This window comes from Penicillium cinerascens (genome assembly GCF_028974065.1).
Source record: "Penicillium cinerascens strain IBT 15544 chromosome Unknown contig_9_segment0_segment0, whole genome shotgun sequence".
Classification (NCBI taxonomy): Eukaryota; Fungi; Ascomycota; class Eurotiomycetes; order Eurotiales; family Aspergillaceae; genus Penicillium; species Penicillium cinerascens.
In genome coordinates this window covers 519,745-537,129 of record NW_026695296.1, presented here as the reverse complement: position 1 = coordinate 537,129, position 17,385 = coordinate 519,745, and the positions used below count along the sequence as shown (strand labels likewise).

The window sequence follows — 17,385 nt, the reverse complement described above, 5'->3', positions numbered from 1 at the left end:
TTTAAGCCGTGACCTCGGTGTTCTGGGCCATCGGGGCTGGGATCGAAGCAAGAGCAGGCTGGTCGGTCTCGGTCTTGGCTGGTGCCGGAATGGACGAAGTGCGAATAGGTCCACCGTTGTGGATAACAGGCGAAGTCGCCTTGGATCTGGTGCATTCGCCTCCAGCAGCCTTGGCAGACTCGTTGTTCTCCATGGCATTTTGAACAGCCTTTGAGCGGGGATGGCCCTCAGGGGGACCAAGCTCCCACTTGCGATCCAGGTCGAGGATCTCGTCAAGTTGGATTGCCAAGGGAACCAGATCATTGAACTTTAGTCGACGGCAGGCATCCGTGTAAGTTCGAGACAGCTTGGCCTCCTTGAAGTCCTGGTTCTTGCCAGGGATCAGCATATTCAGCAGATACTTGGTGTTTCCAAGACGGTTCTCGCTCTCGATACAGAACCGGAGGTACTCGTGGACGACGTCGCGCCACGGCGCGAGCCCGCCGTCTGCTTCGGCACGGAAGCAGGATGAGTTGGTTTCGGCTGCCGTGGCGATCATGGCGCCATCGACGCCGAACTCTTCCATCAAAGCAAGCCCCTGGTCGCGCGAGGTCACGTCGCCGTTCATCACGCACGCCACGCCTGCTTTGTGGCACACGTCTGCGATCATGCGGAGCTGGTGGCGAATTGCGCGCTCGCGGGGCCGCATGGGCGTGGTGCGGCAGTGTACTGTCAGACCAGTGATACCGGTGCGGACGAGTCGGGACACGAGAGCCTCAGTCACCTCGGGGGTTTCGAGGATACGGATCTTGACAGAGATGCCGATCTTGAAAGGCTCGCCGACTTCATGGACCAGCGCTTCCAGGATGGAGACGAGCTTGTCGGGAGTCCGCAGCAGCGCCGCGCCCATGCCGCCGCTGGTGCTGAACGGCTTGGGGCAACCTGAGTTAACATCGATGCCCGACACGTCAGCGGCGACAACTTTGGCGGCCTGCACTGCTAATTCTGGGTTTGCAGTGCCCATCTGGAAGACGAGACGGCCTTTTTCGCGCACGGGGTCAAGGCGATAGATGACTGATTCCTTTGAGACAATATCGGGACGGCCACCGTTCGAGGGCATGCGGGAGAATTCGATACAGCCGTTGCGGGGGTTGACGTGGCGCTCACAGCCGATGATGGCGCGGTCGATAGTCTCAGGACCCCAAACGAGGTCGGCGCCATATTTGAGAGCGAGTAGACGTGAGGGTAGTTCGCCGGAGCGGACCATCGGGGCCAAGACGATTTTGCCGCGGTAGTCGACTCCGTTGGCTGGGATGGGCACGCGCGGCAGCGCAGCCGCGGTGGCGGACTCAGCGACGGAAGACATGGCGGAGCGTATGATTCTGATCATAGCATGCTGAGAAGGGAGGAGGGGTTCTTGGTGGAGTTTGGATGGTTACTTTCTCTTCTCGTCGGCCAAGTCCGCCACGTCACGTGAAGATAGTGAAGATAACCTTTTTTCATTTGAATTTTTTGCCCTTTTTTCGTTTCATGAAATTGACTTCTCCACCAATAAAATTGGCCAGGTCCCTCCCAAACGGAGTCCACTACGTTTGCCACTAAGAACCTTAGAATTGCATTGTGTCCAAGGCCTGGCGTTGGATCGAAATTGTATTTATAGCAATAAGCCATGCGGTCATCGTGTACCTGGGTAGGGCTTGGACTATCCCGATATCGGCTAGCACTGGCAGCCTGCAGTACATGCAGAGCGCATATGTCAGAGCACGAGACCAGGCTAGTTCACACAACCGCGGGTAGGTATGGCTAAATACTTCTAAGGAAGGCTAGGGAAGGCTAGATGGGTCTAACTCTACGTTTCTAACAGCCGTAGTACATACGGAACGCCAGTCGGGATGCCAATACTCGGGCTCCTGGGAGTAGATGCCGGGCGGAAGGCCGAAAAAGACCCGCGGCAGGGGCAACGAGACCCAGTTCATGCCACGCACCACGGAAACTCTGGTTCCTAGGTTTCCCAGGTTGACAAGATCGTCAACAACCTTGGAGTAATATTTAATATCTAATTGCCATCACAGCCAATGGCCCTGGCCCGTCCTCCCTTGGCCCGACTGGGATTTTCTGCCTCCACCGCCTCGCGCTGCGTCTGGCGCACATCAGGAACGCTGGCTCCCCCCACCTCAGCCCCTCTTCTTTCCTCCTTTTCTCCCCCCACTACTTCTTCTCTCTCTCGCGCTGCTTTGCTATCTCGTCATTTCACTTCACACTCACCAAAAATGTCTTACACCGTTCGCAAGGTTGCCCAGCCTTACACGCTGGAGCACCGTGTTTACGTCGAGAAGGATGGCAAGCCCGTCTCTCCCTTCCACGATATCCCCCTCTACGCCAACGAGGCCAAGGACGTCCTGAACATGGTCGTCGAGATCCCTCGCTGGACCAACGCCAAGCAGGAGGTACGATAGCGACATCCCGAGGCGCCTTATCCGGCGCTGTATACAAAAGCGTCAACAATGCTGATTGTCCGACTTTCACTCCAGATCTCCAAGGAGGAGTTCCTCAACCCCATCAAGCAGGACGTCAAGAAGGGCAAGCTGCGCTTCGTCCGTAACTGCTTCCCCCACAAGGGCTACCTCTGGAACTACGGTGCCTTCCCCCGCGTGAGTACCCTCTCCCGTCAATGGTTTGTGGGACATCGAGTTAACGCAGTTACCAGACCTGGGAGGACCCCGAGGCCGTCCACCCCGAGACCAAGGCCAAGGGTGACAACGACCCTCTTGATGTTTGCGAGATCGGCGAGCTGGTTGGCTACCCCGGCCAGGTCAAGCAGGTCAAGGTTCTAGGTGTCATGGCCCTGATCGACGAGGGAGAGACCGACTGGAAGATCATTGTCGTCGACATCAACGACCCTCTGGCCTCCAAGCTCCACGACGTTGAGGACATCGAGCGCCACCTCCCCGGCCTCCTGCGCGCCACCAACGAGTGGTTCCGCATCTACAAGATCCCCGACGGCAAGCCCGAGAACCAGTTCGCTTTCTCCGGCGAGTGCAAGAACAAGAAGTACGCCATGGATGTCATTAACGAGTGTTCCGATGCCTGGGAGAAGCTCATCGCCGGCAAGGCCCCCGCCGGCAAGATCAGCATGTAAGTTTTCCTTTCTCTTTTCGTCCATTGGAACAAGTTGCTAACTCTCGTCAGTGCCAACACTGAGTACAACAACTCCGCCGCAGATGCCGACGTTAACGCCATCCCCCGCGGCGAGAACCTTGCCCCTGCTCCCATTGACGGTAGCATTGACAAGTGGTTCTTCATCTCCGGTGCCGCTGTCTAAATTTTGAAATTTGCTGCGTCAAAATACCAAAACTTGTTTGAGTACCCGCTGCCGACAGGCGGCGTGTATAATGGAATGATAGCTTTGCTGTAGGGTTAGCCGGCTAACCGGTATACTTCACTTGGCTAAAAGCTATTGACAACTGCTTCCAAGATTACTTCTGGGTCAATGTAGACCCGTGGACAGTGTATGAAAAGATACAATTGAAACAGCAAACCTTACGGCATTAGATATCGAGTACTCGAGTCTCTAGCTCCCATTCTCCCACATCCTATCCATTATATCTACCAAGAAGATAATACGATACTAAGATATGGAATATAGCCTCAGGGCTTGGAGACCGAGTATCAGAATTTAACGGCATTTGAATCAAAGTAGCCCTCAAGGCGAATAGCATTCAGTTTCGAGTACCAAGGTGCTCTGAAGGGTAAAAACTTTCCCACGCCTGGGCACGCTATAATACCAGGCGAGGGACCAAGTCTGAATGTCAAATCTTGTAAGCCTTAGAATACAATTGAGACAGTAAGCCTGTTCGCATTCGGTATCGGGTACTCTCAGAGTCCAATTCTCCCACACGCCATAATAACAAGCTAGAAGATAATATGATACATAATGATAAAACACTTCCAAGGGTGTCCAAAGATCTCATGTCAGACCTGGACCATGCAAATACAACATCTTCAACTATGGAAAAGCAACAAAATCAACCCTTCAAACTAGCCTCGCGTTCCAGGGCACGCCCAACGCGCGAAACCTCCTCCACAACATCCCCAATCTTCAGCCCGCGCTTTCCAACTTCCAGAGTAAGCTCCTTGCCGCCCTTGAAGCCCACCGTCATGACGGGCGGCTGTGTCGAGTTCCGCGGCAACTGCGTCACCTTGATATCGATGTGGGTCGGGCTGCTCGTTGGCACGGTGGTCGGTGTGCGCAGCAGCGTGAGAAAGAGCCGGCAGGGCCGCGAGGCTGCTGTGAAGGGGTTGAAGGTTGTGCGGAAGCTGGTAATTGTGCTGATTGGAATTGGCATCTCGGTGGTTGGCCTTGTAGGTCTTGGAAGGGGAGTTGGGTGAGGGCTGATCGGTAGATGGGGTCGAACGGCTATATATATTGCGTTAGCGTTTGGACCTATGCGCAGGGGCATTGGGCTTGCTCAAGTTGGCGGCATACCTGGTTGGTTTGATCGGGCGTGGTATCGGAAGTTTTTTTTTCGCAGGGAGGGACTCGCGGGCTCGCGGCGCAAAGAGGGGGTATCGTAGGTAAATTGGCGGATTCTTCCAAAATTAAATCAAATATAGTCCAATTCGCTGCGCAAATCAGCCTTAGTTGGGGAATTGGAGACTTGACAGGCGTAGAAGACGTTTCCCCGAGTCGCGGCCTGCGAGGGAAGTCCGATGTTTGTCGCAGATGCAAACAGACCAATCAATACAGCCACGCAACTTGGCAACTTGCGACTACTTCACTCTCTCCCAGACTTCTCGCATTTCAAGCGTGTTAATTTTACGATATCTTAACAAGCCATTTCAAGACCACTATCGACCCTTACGATTTCCCGAATCCTCGTCCGACTTCCACTAGATGCACCGCTACCGTTAACACATCGGGCCCCCCAAACATGTCCTCCACGGCAGCTCTTCAAGGCCGTTTGAAGGAGCTGTCGGCTTCTCTGGGGCAGATCCAGCCCCTTCTGGAGCGTCTGCGCAATTTCACAGCTTCTATTGGCCAAGGGGATGAGGCGCGCGTGGAACTCGGGGCGGAGATTCATGGTCGGCTGAAAGATGCCGAGGAGGAGCTCGAGCTTCTGCGCGTGGAGGTGGAAGCGCTGGAATCAGGACCGGATAGCCGGAGGAAGTCTTCAGTAGCAAGTGGTGAGAAGGAAGCAGAAAAAGAAAGGGTTGTTGCCATGGCGGGCCGATTGGCGGACGACTTGAGAAAGTATGTTTCTCTGTCCATGTGGTGATTGTGTTGGGAATCCGGAGTGCTAATGTCGTTGGTAGGACTCGCGGAGAATTTCGAAATGCCCAATTGCAGGCCAAACGCAATGCCGAGCTAGCGAAGCGAAAGGAGCGCGAGCTCTTGCTGTCAAGGTCGCAGTCATCATCTGAGCACCTACGTCACCCATCAGAGAAATTTACGCAAGATGATTTGGTGTTGAATGCCTCGAACGATGTCACTGCTGCTCTGCGAAGAACACACAACCTGATGCAGGCTGAGCTTTCTCGTAGTCAATTTGCTCAGGAGACTCTTGGTCAGTACACCTAGACTTGAGGTGCCACATGCAAACAAAAACTGACCTTGCGTGCTTAGAACAATCCACGGCTGCCATCTCATCTCTGTCTGAATCTTACAGCAGCCTTGATACCCTGCTAGCCTCATCCCGCAGTCTCGCCAGCTCCCTTCTTCGCTCTCAAAAGTCCGATACCTGGTATCTTGAGACCGCATTTTATGTCCTCATCGGGACCATCGCATGGCTTCTATTCCGACGCATCCTCTATGGACCGATGTGGTGGCTGGTCTGGCTTCCATTCAAGTTTGCCATGAAGTTCGTGTTCGCTACTCTAGGTGCTGTCGGACTGACAAAGGGATCAACCGAGCTTTCGTCCAGTCAATCTGCCGGTGATATCTCTGCAACTATCCAGCAGACAGCTGCGGCAATTTCTGGAGGAACTGTACCAACCAACAGTGCTTCCTGGGAAGACCAGCCCTCCGTAGAAGATGAAGACCGGATCATTGACCAGGTAGGGAAGATGGTCGATGAGGGGAAACAGCAGGGCACAAACCTTGATGATATATTGTTTGAGGAGCGGCAAAGACAGGAAGAGCTCCCTCGCAACACCAAGAAGAGGATGTTCCAGGCGGTACCTGTGCGGGATGAGCTATAGAGAAGACCTTGTAATGATACTCCACGCCAGCCACGAAGCATTGAAACATTATCCAACACTGAGATGATCCATACAATATCTTAGAGACTGTTACCAATGCAAAAATCCCATAGAGATGTAGAAAGAAAGAAGGAACTAAGGAACTTAATGGGAGTTGTGGAGGGCGGTCAGATTCTATAATTGCCCGCTAAGTGCTACGCGTGTCACGTGGAGACGCGTCTGCGAACCGCGAAAGGCGTCTTGAATTGCTCCAGTTTTGTCTTCCGCAGTAACTGCAGCTCAAGCTTGGGATATTCTTGCAACGGTCAATTTGAGCCTGATAGCACCATGGCCTCCACTTTCTTCAACAACAAGGCCCGCGCCGCTGCAGTTGCTGCATCCAGCAGCTCCAAGCCTAAGGCCGGCGAGGGCAAAGAAGATACGACTCGCCAGCAGCCATGGGTCGAGAAATAGTACGCATGGTTCTTATCTTTCAATCATGATTGAATCTGACTAACTTCATCCAGTCGACCGAAATCTCTCGATGATATCGCCGCACAAGACCACACCACCAAAGTCCTTCGGCGCACCTTGCAAGCTTCCAACGTATGCATCACCTCCCAATTAACCCTCAAATAGTCAAATCTAACATTATGCTCCACAGCTTCCTCACATGCTCTTCTACGGTCCCCCAGGTACCGGCAAAACATCCACAATCCTCGCCCTGGCCAAATCTCTCTTCGGCCCCGCGCTGTACCGCTCCCGCATTCTCGAACTCAACGCTTCCGACGAGCGTGGAATCGGCATCGTCCGCGACAAGGTCAAAAACTTCGCCCGTGCCCAGCTCTCCCAGCCAACAGGTCTCGATGCCGCCTACCGCGCACAATACCCCTGCCCGCCATTCAAGATTATCATTCTTGACGAGGCCGACAGCATGACCCAGGATGCACAGTCCGCGCTGCGCAGAACTATGGAGACATACAGTCGCATTACTCGTTTTTGTCTTGTGTGCAACTACGTGACCCGCATCATCGAGCCGCTTGCTAGTCGTTGCAGTAAGTTCCGGTTCAAGTCGCTGGATAATTCGGCTGCCGGGGTGCGGCTGGAGGAAATTGCGCGCGCGGAGAACCTGAAGCTTGATGATGGGGTAATTGATACGCTTATTCGTTGCGGTGAGGGTGATCTCCGTCGTGCGATTACCTATATGCAGAGTGCGGCGAGATTGGTCGGTGCCGCGAAAGCGCCCAGCAAGGATGCTGATGATGATGCTGAGATGACGGATGCTGGTAGTGCCGACGCTGCATCTATTACTGTGCGCAGCATTGAGGAGATTGCCGGCGTGGTGCCGGAGGATATTCTGGATAGTCTCGTTCAGGCTATGCAGCCCAAGAGTTCTGGATCAGCGTATGAGGCCGTCTCGGGGGTTGTGACGGATCTCGTGGCCGATGGATGGAGTGCTACGCAGGTTATTGGACAGGTAATTGTTTTTGGTTCCATCGTTGGCTGAATGGTATTTTGCTAATACGGCTTGCAGTTGTACCGAAGAGTTATTTTCAACGAGGCTATTCCAGATCTTCAGAAGAACAAGATCGTCATGGCCTTTTCAGAATTGGATAAGCGGCTTGTTGATGGCGCAGATGAGCACTTGTCCGTCCTGGATCTGACACTGCGCATCGCTGGCATCCTGCGTGGTTGATTATCTGAGATTACACGAAACGAGATTTGAATTAAGCATGTGGTTTGTCGTGGCTGGCCCTTGTCATGAATGTGATTGGCAAGAGACGCTATGGTTGGCCAAATGAGCAAAGGCGTTAGGGATTGAGTGTTTTTTGACATATCGAGGCGTTTTGTACTTTACACTACCTGAGACCTTAGCGGCTCGCTGGGGCACCACAATCACACTCACGCATCACTCGTGCATATCGTCGGCGAGCGAGAGCGGATCCAGTTAGATCAAGTCGGGCTGAGCCCTCTAGTGGCCTATTTGGGTATTTTCTGCCCCTGTTAGCGTCTAATGTTCCCAGTTTCCCTCGCGGCCCACAATGGCATTGAAGGTTAGTCCGCGGGTTCGTCGGCCATGGCTCCCTTTTGACCGCGGCTAACGGACAGTCAAGAATATCCAGGAGGTTGCGAGAGTTCAGAAGTCTCCATGACCAGCCAAATCATTTCCATCGGACCCCAAGCATGAAAAGCACCGATTCTAGAATGCTTTGCAATGCTCTGCTCGAAAACCCCGCCCTGTACCTGGACGAGAGGGCTATCTTCCTTCCGGCCCCCAACTCAAGCCCCCTATTCCACTGGTTTATTGGTACCCATTAGCGCCCTACATATCAGCTAGAGCAACCCTTGTTATGATTGATTGGCTGTATCGCCGACACGTCAGAAATCAGCCTACACCTGTGGACCCCTATGCAGATGATGAAACTGGAAAACCGCCCCCGAGTATCGTATCGAAATCACCTGGGCAAGTGAACTGCAACCCATACGTAGTTAAGCGCTCCTTGCGAATCAAAAGTACCCTGCACGTTAAGTCCTGCCGTGTAATAGTTAAAAGCCTACCGGTGCTCTGCTGGAGTCCAATATCAATTCTATACCGCTGTCGTTATATCAAATTACTCTTTACTGAGGATGCCCGTACATACCTTTCTTTTTTTCGCAATATCCACCCTTCCGGTTGTCCGCGCAGATGGCTGGGACGACTTTTCGAACAATCTGGCCACCGATCTCGCGCCGTTTCTATCTCTCTTTGGTGAGCAGGTAACGAAGCAGTTTCTCAGTGAGAGCATCTCTATGCTTGATTATTTTATTTTCGCAATGGCGCCAATGGGCATCTTGACAGCGGTTGTCTCTGTAATTCGAGTGTGTGGAAGCGCGTCGCTACGCGCCTTCATCGGTAGAGCTCAAGAAGGAGCCGGAGATGCAGAGGCTGAATTGTGCTCTTCTACAAGCCGGGATGTGTGTGAACTCTACAACAAGGGTGGCATTGCGCGCGTCTTCGGCCGTCCGAAGATTCTGGAGATCATTCACGACCCGGATCACGGTTTCCACGACGAGAAGGCGGGGATATACACATTTCAAGAATACGTCCAGAGAAAAGGCAAGAACGCGTGGTATAGGAAAAAACCAAATAAAGGGCAAAAAGACGCCGAGTCAGCCCCGAAAGAGGAGCCTCCCCAGACAGCGGCTGCTCCGAACCTCTCTCTCAACATCGGGATCAAGAAACTATCGGATACTGCTTTCTGGGCAATTGCTCTTGCCGGCCTCGTTCTACAGGGCGGTGTTTTGGTTTTCGCTGGAGTTGTGACATACTACTTAAAATGGGAGAAGGATGGCGGTCGTCCAGAGTCCTATGCATGTCCACTGGTGATGATTGGTACTCTTCTTGTCTGCAGTGGGATGTTTTATTGCGCGTTTCTCATCGGTCAGAGTACGGATGAGGAAGTCTGGGAACGTAATGATCACGACATATCATCGATGTATTGGGTCCAGCCTGGAGGCCAAATCGTTGGCGATCAAACTTTTGACGCCTTCTCTTACACGGATAGCGAAGATCCCAAGATTCGGTTGCAACAGTATACGACTTCAAGGAAGAACGTGTCTGTGGATTCGAAACTTGAAGTTTGGATAGCCGTTGGCATCACCATCTCTGGCTTCGTCCTCCAGTTTATCGGCCTACGTGGTATACACTCAACAGTCTCTGTGGCCCAACTGGGTGTCGTTATGGTGATGAGCATGGCTCGGGCTGCACTCCGTATGCGGCGGGTTGAGCCAGACGCCAACTCCTTTGCTAAGTTTCCTGACGAAGTGCTTGGGCATGAACTAGACTGGCTCGCCTTGCGCATTGGCCAAAGGGATATCCGAGATGCCCTAGAATGCCCATCACGGGGCTCATCGCCCCCTAGTCTATCCTTCAGTTCATCATCTACCCTGTCACCTTCCGACTCTCCTTCTGACCCTCGAGTCCGTTACTTCTGGAGATTTTGTGGTGCATCTGACCTCACGGACAGAATAAGGTACAAACAATCACCCTCTCACGAGTCTCCAAATGCCGCCGCTAAATTATTAGCGTATCGGACCCGCCTGGCAGAGCTTACATCTTCATCTCCTGCCCTTCCTACATCGGGTGCAATGGATTTCAAGACTGAAATGGTTGAGGTTCGACGCGAGAGTCAGAAACTTGCTGATTTAATCGAGGCTACCGTGAATACAATATTCTCAATAGCCAAGGTCAAGAATGAGTGGAAGGAAGCTCAATCGATGTATTGGGGCATTAAATGCACCCTTTGCTCCAAGTCAACCGACCTGTTTGACCAACCCAAGGACGCCGTGGTATCTCGAAAGCAGTATACCGTTTACCTAGAGCTCACTCGTTCAAAAGATTCGGAAGATTTCAACAGCGTGGGAAACCCCTGGAAACTCAAAGACACTGGGAGACTAGAGCTGGAAGGACTCCTGGGGCTGTGGATCTGGTCACTCAAATCTGATCCAGCAATAGAAGCCAAAGACCCAGAGACTGGCTTCACCAAATCTGGAGCTGCTGGTGTTGATGCACGACAGATTGTTTCAACCGATCAGAATTTCACAGAATCGGCTTTAAGAATATGGCTCGGTGGCGATACAAACAGTTTCACGAAACACAAACTTTATTGTACACCCACTGATCACGGCGACGCGAGTACCATATGGAATACTGATATGGAGGAAATCTGGAAGCCCTTATCAGCCACGCGGCCTGGCCAACAGCAAATTCGTTTCTTTGGTTGGAACGCTGCACAGTTCTCGCAGATTCAAACCCCCGAGGTATTTGGTCTTTGGTCAGTCCCGACAAAATCTTCGCTTCTATCATCATGTACCAAGGAAGTGTTTGCATCATTAACCACGTGCGTTCTTGGCGCCGTGGACGACATTGGAAGCATTGATATTCAAGAAGCGGATACTTTTCGACTGGAGAGCAGCTTGGTGACTGAGATTGTCAAGTTGTTTACAGAGATGGATCTAGGCTCAAGACAGGAGGCTCTAACCTGTGTTGTGCCTCTGTTGATATCTCGACTTAAGATTTCCTCTGCAGAAAATGTCTTAGCAGCCGCAAGAAGAAACGCAAATAAGCATCGACGGGGCAAACGGTGGGAAAAGGCACAAGCAGTGCTACGGTGGGCATGGGAGATTTGTACTCGGTTTCAGCCTTCTCATACATATACAGTTGACGGGGACGATCGTCACCTACTGAGTCCCAAAGACACACTTGCGAAACAAGCGGCCATTGCACTAGGAGAGTTATACCGGTGGGCTTTGGTGGAAGAAGACAAGAAAAAATTCGGCAACGATGGTATCCAATGGCTCAAGGAACAGAAGTCTAACCAATTGGAATCTACGTGCGAAGTGATAGATCGCTATGCTGAAATTGCAAATGGAATCGAACGAGATGAATGCGGTGGCGCTGAACTTTCCGCGGCGATTGAAACAGGTTCTTTGACTACAACCTTGATCTCTCTCACGCGACCGGAATTTAAGATGGACAGCAAACAGAAAGGGAACGCCCTTTGTTTGGCGGCCAAGCACGGATGGGTCGAGGTGACACTTGCCTTGCTCGAATTAAGTGCCGAACCGGAGTTTAAAGACTCCACAGGAAGAACGCCACTCTCATACGCAGCAGAGAAAGGGAGTCTCGGCGTTGTCAGGGAATTGATCGATTGGGGGAGCTTCCCAAACTCGGAGGACTCCAAACACAGGACACCTCTGTCATATGCGTCAGAAGTAGGAGCTAGCGATGTAGCTGAGCTATTGCTAAGAGATCTACGTGTTTCTCCAGACCCCGCAGACAGTGCTGGATGTACGCCGCTCTTGTGGGCGGCAAAAAATGGGCATGAAATCATCGTCAATCAGCTGCTCAAGACCGGCAAAGTCAACCTAGATCAGAAGGACAGTGATAAACAGACACCGATATGGCACGCGGCAAAGAATGGACATGGAGCTGTCGTTAAGCAGCTACTCACCATGGGTCAGGTTGGCCTAAACCAGGAGGATAGAGATGGGTTCACGCTGCTAGGGAGGGCAGCAAAGGACGGGCATACGGCTGTCGTTAAAGAGCTACTCGCGGCCAAGCAGGTCAATCTGGACCCGAAGGATAGATATGAGTACACGCCGCTATTTTGGGCGGCAAATAACGGGCATACGGCTGTCGTCAAGCAGCTACTCGAGACTGGCCAGGTTGATCCAGACGTGAAGGACAGGCATGGGTACACGCCGCTATTGTGCGCGGCAAGGAATGGGCATGAGCCCATCGTCAAACAGCTGCTCAAGACCGGCAAGCTCGACCCGAATCGGAAGAATGCAAGTGGAGAGACGCCGTTATTGTTGGCGGCAAGGAAAGGCCACCAAGCTGTCGTCAATCAGCTGCTTCAGACCGGCGAGGTCGACCCAGACGCCAAGAGCGGTTATATGCAGACGCCGCTATGGTGGGCGGCAAGGGAAGGGCACGAAGCTGTCGTTACACAGCTACTCGCGACCCATCAGGTTGACCCAGACGCGAAGAGCGATGATGGACGTACGCCGCTATGGTGGGCGTTAAAGAACAAGCATGAAGCTATTGTTACACAGCTACTCGCGACCCGCAAGGTTGACCCGCACCCAAAGGATAAACATGGGAATACACCGCTATGATGAACGGCAAGGTACGGGCATTAAACCGTCTTCAAGCAACTGCAACCACACTTTTAGACTCTACCCAACATCTACTACGTATATGCCCCTTTTAGTTGAACTTGGAAGTGTGGATAAAAGTTGCGTTGAGCAGCACAGAGATTATACCTTGGCAACCTGCCATTTAGAGAATTCGGTGCCGTTGATCCAGGGATTCCGATGAAAGGCAGAACCGCTACTTGCATCTAATCTCGCTTTGTGCGTGGAAACGCTCAAAATTTCAATAGTGGCGGCCGTTTGTCCACCTCTACCACGCTTGTAGGGCGCTAGACGTCGCTGGGTGTCTCGGCACGCTAAAGTTTGGGGCCAAAAGGAACCATTCGAGCCTCGCCGTGTGACCTTGAGAGACATCACTAACCTAAGCTAGCACTAGCTGGTGGCTTTGATGCGGTTTTGGTCCCTGCCAAGCCCGCCGGCTTGGTATTCGGACCTTTAGCGAGAGCGGCGGAGATTGCTTTTAAGCCTCCTTTGACCATCGGAGAGTTTCCCATGCCGCTAAACGCTGAGACGAGATTTTGTATTTAGTACGGTTAAAATCCCTTATTTGAAAAATGGATCTTTCGCTCTTTTGATTTCCTTCTGGTTTGAATTTTGAGTTTCTTACGTGATTTTATACTTGACCATTGTCATGCCTCTCCCTACAGCATCAGTCGGCGATGGATGGTACACCTTCCAGAACCTTGGCCCTGCCACTGCTACTTTCACCCCGGCCCCCAGTTGCTCCGCGTCAGACAGACTGGAGATTGGCGTAGTTCGGTCTGGCATCCCTTACGTCCAGTACAATGTTCAATGCTCTTCAACCGGGTATGCGGACTGTCTCCCACCTACAACCACCACCGCAGCCCCTGCAACAACCTCGACCGGTTATGACGATATTTATGCAACTGGATCATACTACTCTCCCGGCCTTCACTGTCCCTCTGGATGGGCGACTGTCGGCCTAGCTGCTCGCGTTGAGAATGAATCCCTCAGCTACTCCGGGAATATGGTTCCAGCCACTACGACTGCCCACCGGCAGTACTACAATGATGCATCCATCCTTGCCAATATACTCGAATCATCGGAGACCATGGCGCTTTGCTGCCCGAGGTACGTTATGTAGATACATTCTGAAACCATGCATAGCTAAACCTGAATAGCTCCATGACCGCAGACAACATGGGCGGATGCTACTCCACCGTCCCAGACTATACACCAACCGTCGGCTGCTACGTTTGGTCGACAGAAGAGTACAGCTACGAGAGGTCCTCCATGGCCGAGACGGACGGCGGTGCCACCAGCACGGTCCTCGTCGACATTCCTCACTACGTCGAGAGTGTTACCAAGACTCATTCTAAAACCTTCCGTTCTATGGAGCAGCAGATGTATACTGGAATCTCCTATATTCCTATGGTGACTCTTGTGCATCACCCCTCCGATCTCCAGGTAACTGCCACTGGCAATACCACCGCCGCTACCAGTTCTTCGACTTCTACGTCGAATGCTGCCGGGCGACTTGCTCCCAGGGCTTCTGCTTGGGATGGATTGGGTGCTTTTATTGGTGTTTCCGCCGCTGCGGTGGCATTGGGAGCTGCTATTATTTTCTAAAGGTTGATTCTATGCAACCGCTCAGGAATTTGAACTTAAGAGTGAGCACAACGGAGGTTGCCCTCTATTTTCTTTACTTTCTTTAGAAGACTTTGGCCGCACTTGTATTATACCTTAGTATTTACAGTGATAATTTAATATCTTTCAAGAGAAATACACTCTCGGATTGAGGAGATCCGTGCTTCGGATAAAATTTCGTAGGAATAGGCGACAGTAAAGTGAGGAAAAACGTGAAAATTGCTCAGTTCTCGCGGTTTTGTTGGAAGTTCTCGTCCAGCCTCCCATCAATCTTTTCTTAACTTGCTTTCCGCCCATTCTTCCTTCTCAAGGCACTATTGCTTAAAAGGTTCAAACCGACCCCCTTGATCCCTTAGTCATTTAGCGTCGCACATATCAACCGTTCTATCCGTCCGACGAACACACCAAACCACTCCAAGAAAGAAAGTCAAGTACCAAAGCAGCATATTAACAATGTCAATTCAGACAGCCGCTTTCTTACAGGGAACTGAAAACAATCTCTTCTGGTACCCACATTTGAGATTCAGTCGATTGAGGTATTTTCGCGTGTCACTCTGGACGCTATCACACTTGAGCTCAATTTCTAACAAGAGTGCTATTATTCCACAAGGAAAAGCCGGTGTGCGGCCTGGAAGTCCTGAGATTACCATCTTTCGTATGAGGAGAAAGGTCATATTAATTCCCGAGGGACTACCTGGATCGCTGATTCCGACAAGAACTCTTAAGCTTCTATTTCCAGCACTTCCCTATACCTTTCACCCACACAAGGGGCAAGCAGCAATTTCTGAAACCCATCCAGTTTACCCGGAACTCGTCCATTCTCAAAGGCCCTCGAGAAATCACCATAGAGCACAGTATGAGATCTAAGACCATGCGACTCGGCAAGCCACGAAGCACTCGAAGTCAAATCCCACAGAGTAGCCCCGGAAGTGAACGGGAGTACGCTCAGCGCCCTGATATTCGAGCATTGCCCCGTCTTGAGTACCGAATATAATCCATCAATAAACACCGAGATAATGACAGTTCTGCGGGCACTCTCCGTGAATATCCATTCCTGCCATGTTGGCGTGGAGTCTAGGTCGCTCACTCGATCTTGTAGCTGTGCGGTCCACGTGCGTAGTATGTCCATGTTCTGTTCGGCTAGAAAGCGCTGCCGGATGTCACCATCGAAGAGCTGGATAATGTGGAAAAGAAGTAATGCCTGCACAGATGCAAGCAGCTCTTCTAGTGAGTTTGATTTACGGTCCTCTTTCACTAGATTCGCGGCTTTGTTTTCCAGGATACGCAACACCATATCCACGGTTTCCACTGTTCTGTTGCAATATGCTGCAGAGACTGTGAAGGCATCTTGGATGGCGTCCGGAAGATATGCATCGTATAACCGATGGTGAATGAACAGTGTTCTTCGAGAGCATGCAAACATGTGCGGGAAATTCTTGATTCTCTGCAAAGCCTGATTTATTGACCATCTGTCTACGACGGCTGTCTCTGGATAAAGGCCCGCTGGGAGTGATGTTGGTGCGGTGAGAAGAGGACTCGAAGTAAGCCACGCGGTGTCAATTACCGCATCATCGAACAGAAAGTCTTCGGGTAGAAATGATAAAATGTCAACGAAATTGTTAGGTGATGTGGAATCGATTGATTGTGCCTTGGGAGGGGTTTGTTGCCGTTGTCGACTGACGTAGATGCATTGCAGTCCATGAGCGAGACACCGTGAGCATTGCGGGATTTGCCGGTTACAACGCCGCTTCCCTCCGGCGCATGCGACACACGACTTCTGCCGAGAACGAGTAATTAGCAGCCTGCGAGACATTCTTAAATTATGATCATCGGGACTGGAAGAGAGGGGGTGGGAGAAATACGATGATGACCAAACTCCGCTGAAAGTCCGCAGTCCCACAAGACCCACACGGCTGTCCATTCACACTGCAAGCTTCACTCCACTCGTCAGATTCCATACATCGAAGTCCGCAGAATTGACAAATTGTTATACATTGATGTATTTTCGCAACTATTAAAGGGCATGAAGATCTCTAAAGTTCTGCTATTATAAATTTTTTCTCTCTATCAAAGAAAAAGGCAAGGGTTCATCCACAATGGCTATCACCGAGCTCCTCTTTCCAGCACTCAAGAATGATAAAGCTTCGATCAAGGCGATCGAGCAAATCGCCCCAATCTTCCGCAAGAAATTGACGCATCCTAATCCTGGATTTCTCAATGCGTTTCGCGGCTTTGTTGTCAACGACAATGGGAATGACGTGACGAAAGACTCCAGGGAAATAGTCATCTTCGGTAAGTCTGCATGGAGCCTTACACCAATGAAGTGTTAACATGGCCATGGCTCAGAATGGGACAAGATGGATTCTTTCCATAATTTCCTTAAATCAGAACAACTCAAGGATGCTGTCGCTTCCATAAAGCATCTAATGAGTGGGCCGGCAACCCTACAACTCTTCGACACAAACGCTAGTCCCAGAGATGCAGCTTCATCGCCTATTGTTGAGATTATTCGGACGAGCCTGTCAAACTCCCAAAATATTGATGTTTCCTTAAAAACATGGGAGAAGCTATCTGGGCACCTTTCTGGGAATGCCAGACGTCAAGCTTCCGTTGCATACGGGAAAAGCTCGAACCTTGAGAATGATGTGGTCGCCGGAATTATTGGATGGCAGGGCTCGAAGGTAGGACCGATTCTCCGTATTCCCCGCAACACATGTTAATTTTGATTAGGAGTACTCGGAAGGCTCTCAAGAAAAGGGTTTCCTGGACGCGCTGGATGCTCTGAAGTCTGTGGGAGAGGTATCCCGAATCACGGTCGAGCTTGATGTACTGCAACTGGCTCCTCTCTAGGGTATATTGTCCCGTAATGGGTTGTTTTTGGGGATTAATAATAGATAGAACTGCATATATGAACAGAAATCTCCG

The 17,385-nt window shown here is 51.4% G+C and overlaps 9 protein-coding genes across 9 annotated transcripts; 6 read left to right on the top strand and 3 right to left on the bottom strand.

The window, feature by feature from the left end:
* Position 1: 1 nt before the first annotated feature.
* On the bottom strand, positions 2 to 1,345 carry N7498_007017 (tRNA-dihydrouridine(20) synthase (NAD(+)); the record flags this gene model as incomplete). Its single annotated transcript, XM_058454079.1, has 1 exon — positions 2 to 1,345. One exon carries the CDS (start codon positions 1,343 to 1,345, stop codon positions 2 to 4), a length of 1,344 nt encoding a protein of 447 aa, XP_058306328.1.
* Positions 1,346 to 2,054: 709 nt separating this feature from the next.
* On the top strand, positions 2,055 to 3,301 carry ipp1 (inorganic diphosphatase IPP1; the record flags this gene model as incomplete). The annotated part of the gene is made up of 4 exons (XM_058454078.1): positions 2,055 to 2,426; positions 2,511 to 2,630; positions 2,687 to 3,114; positions 3,169 to 3,301. The coding sequence occupies 4 exons, from the start codon at positions 2,055 to 2,057 to the stop codon at positions 3,299 to 3,301; spliced, it is 1,053 nt and encodes a 350-aa protein (XP_058306327.1).
* A 703-nt stretch (positions 3,302 to 4,004) lies between these two features.
* N7498_007015 (mitochondrial 54S ribosomal mL53 protein) lies at positions 4,005 to 4,325 on the bottom strand (the record flags this gene model as incomplete). The annotated part of the gene is made up of 1 exon (XM_058454077.1): positions 4,005 to 4,325. One exon carries the CDS (start codon positions 4,323 to 4,325, stop codon positions 4,005 to 4,007), a length of 321 nt encoding a protein of 106 aa, XP_058306326.1.
* Positions 4,326 to 4,910: 585 nt separating this feature from the next.
* N7498_007014 (putative protein transport membrane glycoprotein Sec20) lies at positions 4,911 to 6,177 on the top strand (the record flags this gene model as incomplete). Its single annotated transcript, XM_058454076.1, has 3 exons — positions 4,911 to 5,230; positions 5,293 to 5,543; positions 5,603 to 6,177. 3 exons carry the CDS (start codon positions 4,911 to 4,913, stop codon positions 6,175 to 6,177), a joined length of 1,146 nt encoding a protein of 381 aa, XP_058306325.1.
* Positions 6,178 to 6,504: 327 nt separating this feature from the next.
* N7498_007013 (replication factor C subunit 2) lies at positions 6,505 to 7,852 on the top strand (the record flags this gene model as incomplete). The annotated part of the gene is made up of 4 exons (XM_058454075.1): positions 6,505 to 6,629; positions 6,684 to 6,762; positions 6,821 to 7,633; positions 7,691 to 7,852. The coding sequence occupies 4 exons, from the start codon at positions 6,505 to 6,507 to the stop codon at positions 7,850 to 7,852; spliced, it is 1,179 nt and encodes a 392-aa protein (XP_058306324.1).
* Positions 7,853 to 8,784: 932 nt separating this feature from the next.
* N7498_007012 (ankyrin repeat domain-containing protein) lies at positions 8,785 to 12,816 on the top strand (the record flags this gene model as incomplete). Its single annotated transcript, XM_058454074.1, has 1 exon — positions 8,785 to 12,816. One exon carries the CDS (start codon positions 8,785 to 8,787, stop codon positions 12,814 to 12,816), a length of 4,032 nt encoding a protein of 1,343 aa, XP_058306323.1.
* Positions 12,817 to 13,483: 667 nt separating this feature from the next.
* On the top strand, positions 13,484 to 14,442 carry N7498_007011 (uncharacterized protein; the record flags this gene model as incomplete). The annotated part of the gene is made up of 2 exons (XM_058454073.1): positions 13,484 to 13,944; positions 13,995 to 14,442. The coding sequence occupies 2 exons, from the start codon at positions 13,484 to 13,486 to the stop codon at positions 14,440 to 14,442; spliced, it is 909 nt and encodes a 302-aa protein (XP_058306322.1).
* A 739-nt stretch (positions 14,443 to 15,181) lies between these two features.
* N7498_007010 (uncharacterized protein) lies at positions 15,182 to 15,883 on the bottom strand (the record flags this gene model as incomplete). The annotated part of the gene is made up of 1 exon (XM_058454072.1): positions 15,182 to 15,883. The coding sequence occupies one exon, from the start codon at positions 15,881 to 15,883 to the stop codon at positions 15,182 to 15,184; it is 702 nt and encodes a 233-aa protein (XP_058306321.1).
* Positions 15,884 to 16,556: 673 nt separating this feature from the next.
* On the top strand, positions 16,557 to 17,310 carry N7498_007009 (uncharacterized protein; the record flags this gene model as incomplete). Its single annotated transcript, XM_058454071.1, has 3 exons — positions 16,557 to 16,752; positions 16,807 to 17,141; positions 17,191 to 17,310. 3 exons carry the CDS (start codon positions 16,557 to 16,559, stop codon positions 17,308 to 17,310), a joined length of 651 nt encoding a protein of 216 aa, XP_058306320.1.
* Between the last annotated feature and the right edge of the window lie 75 nt (positions 17,311 to 17,385).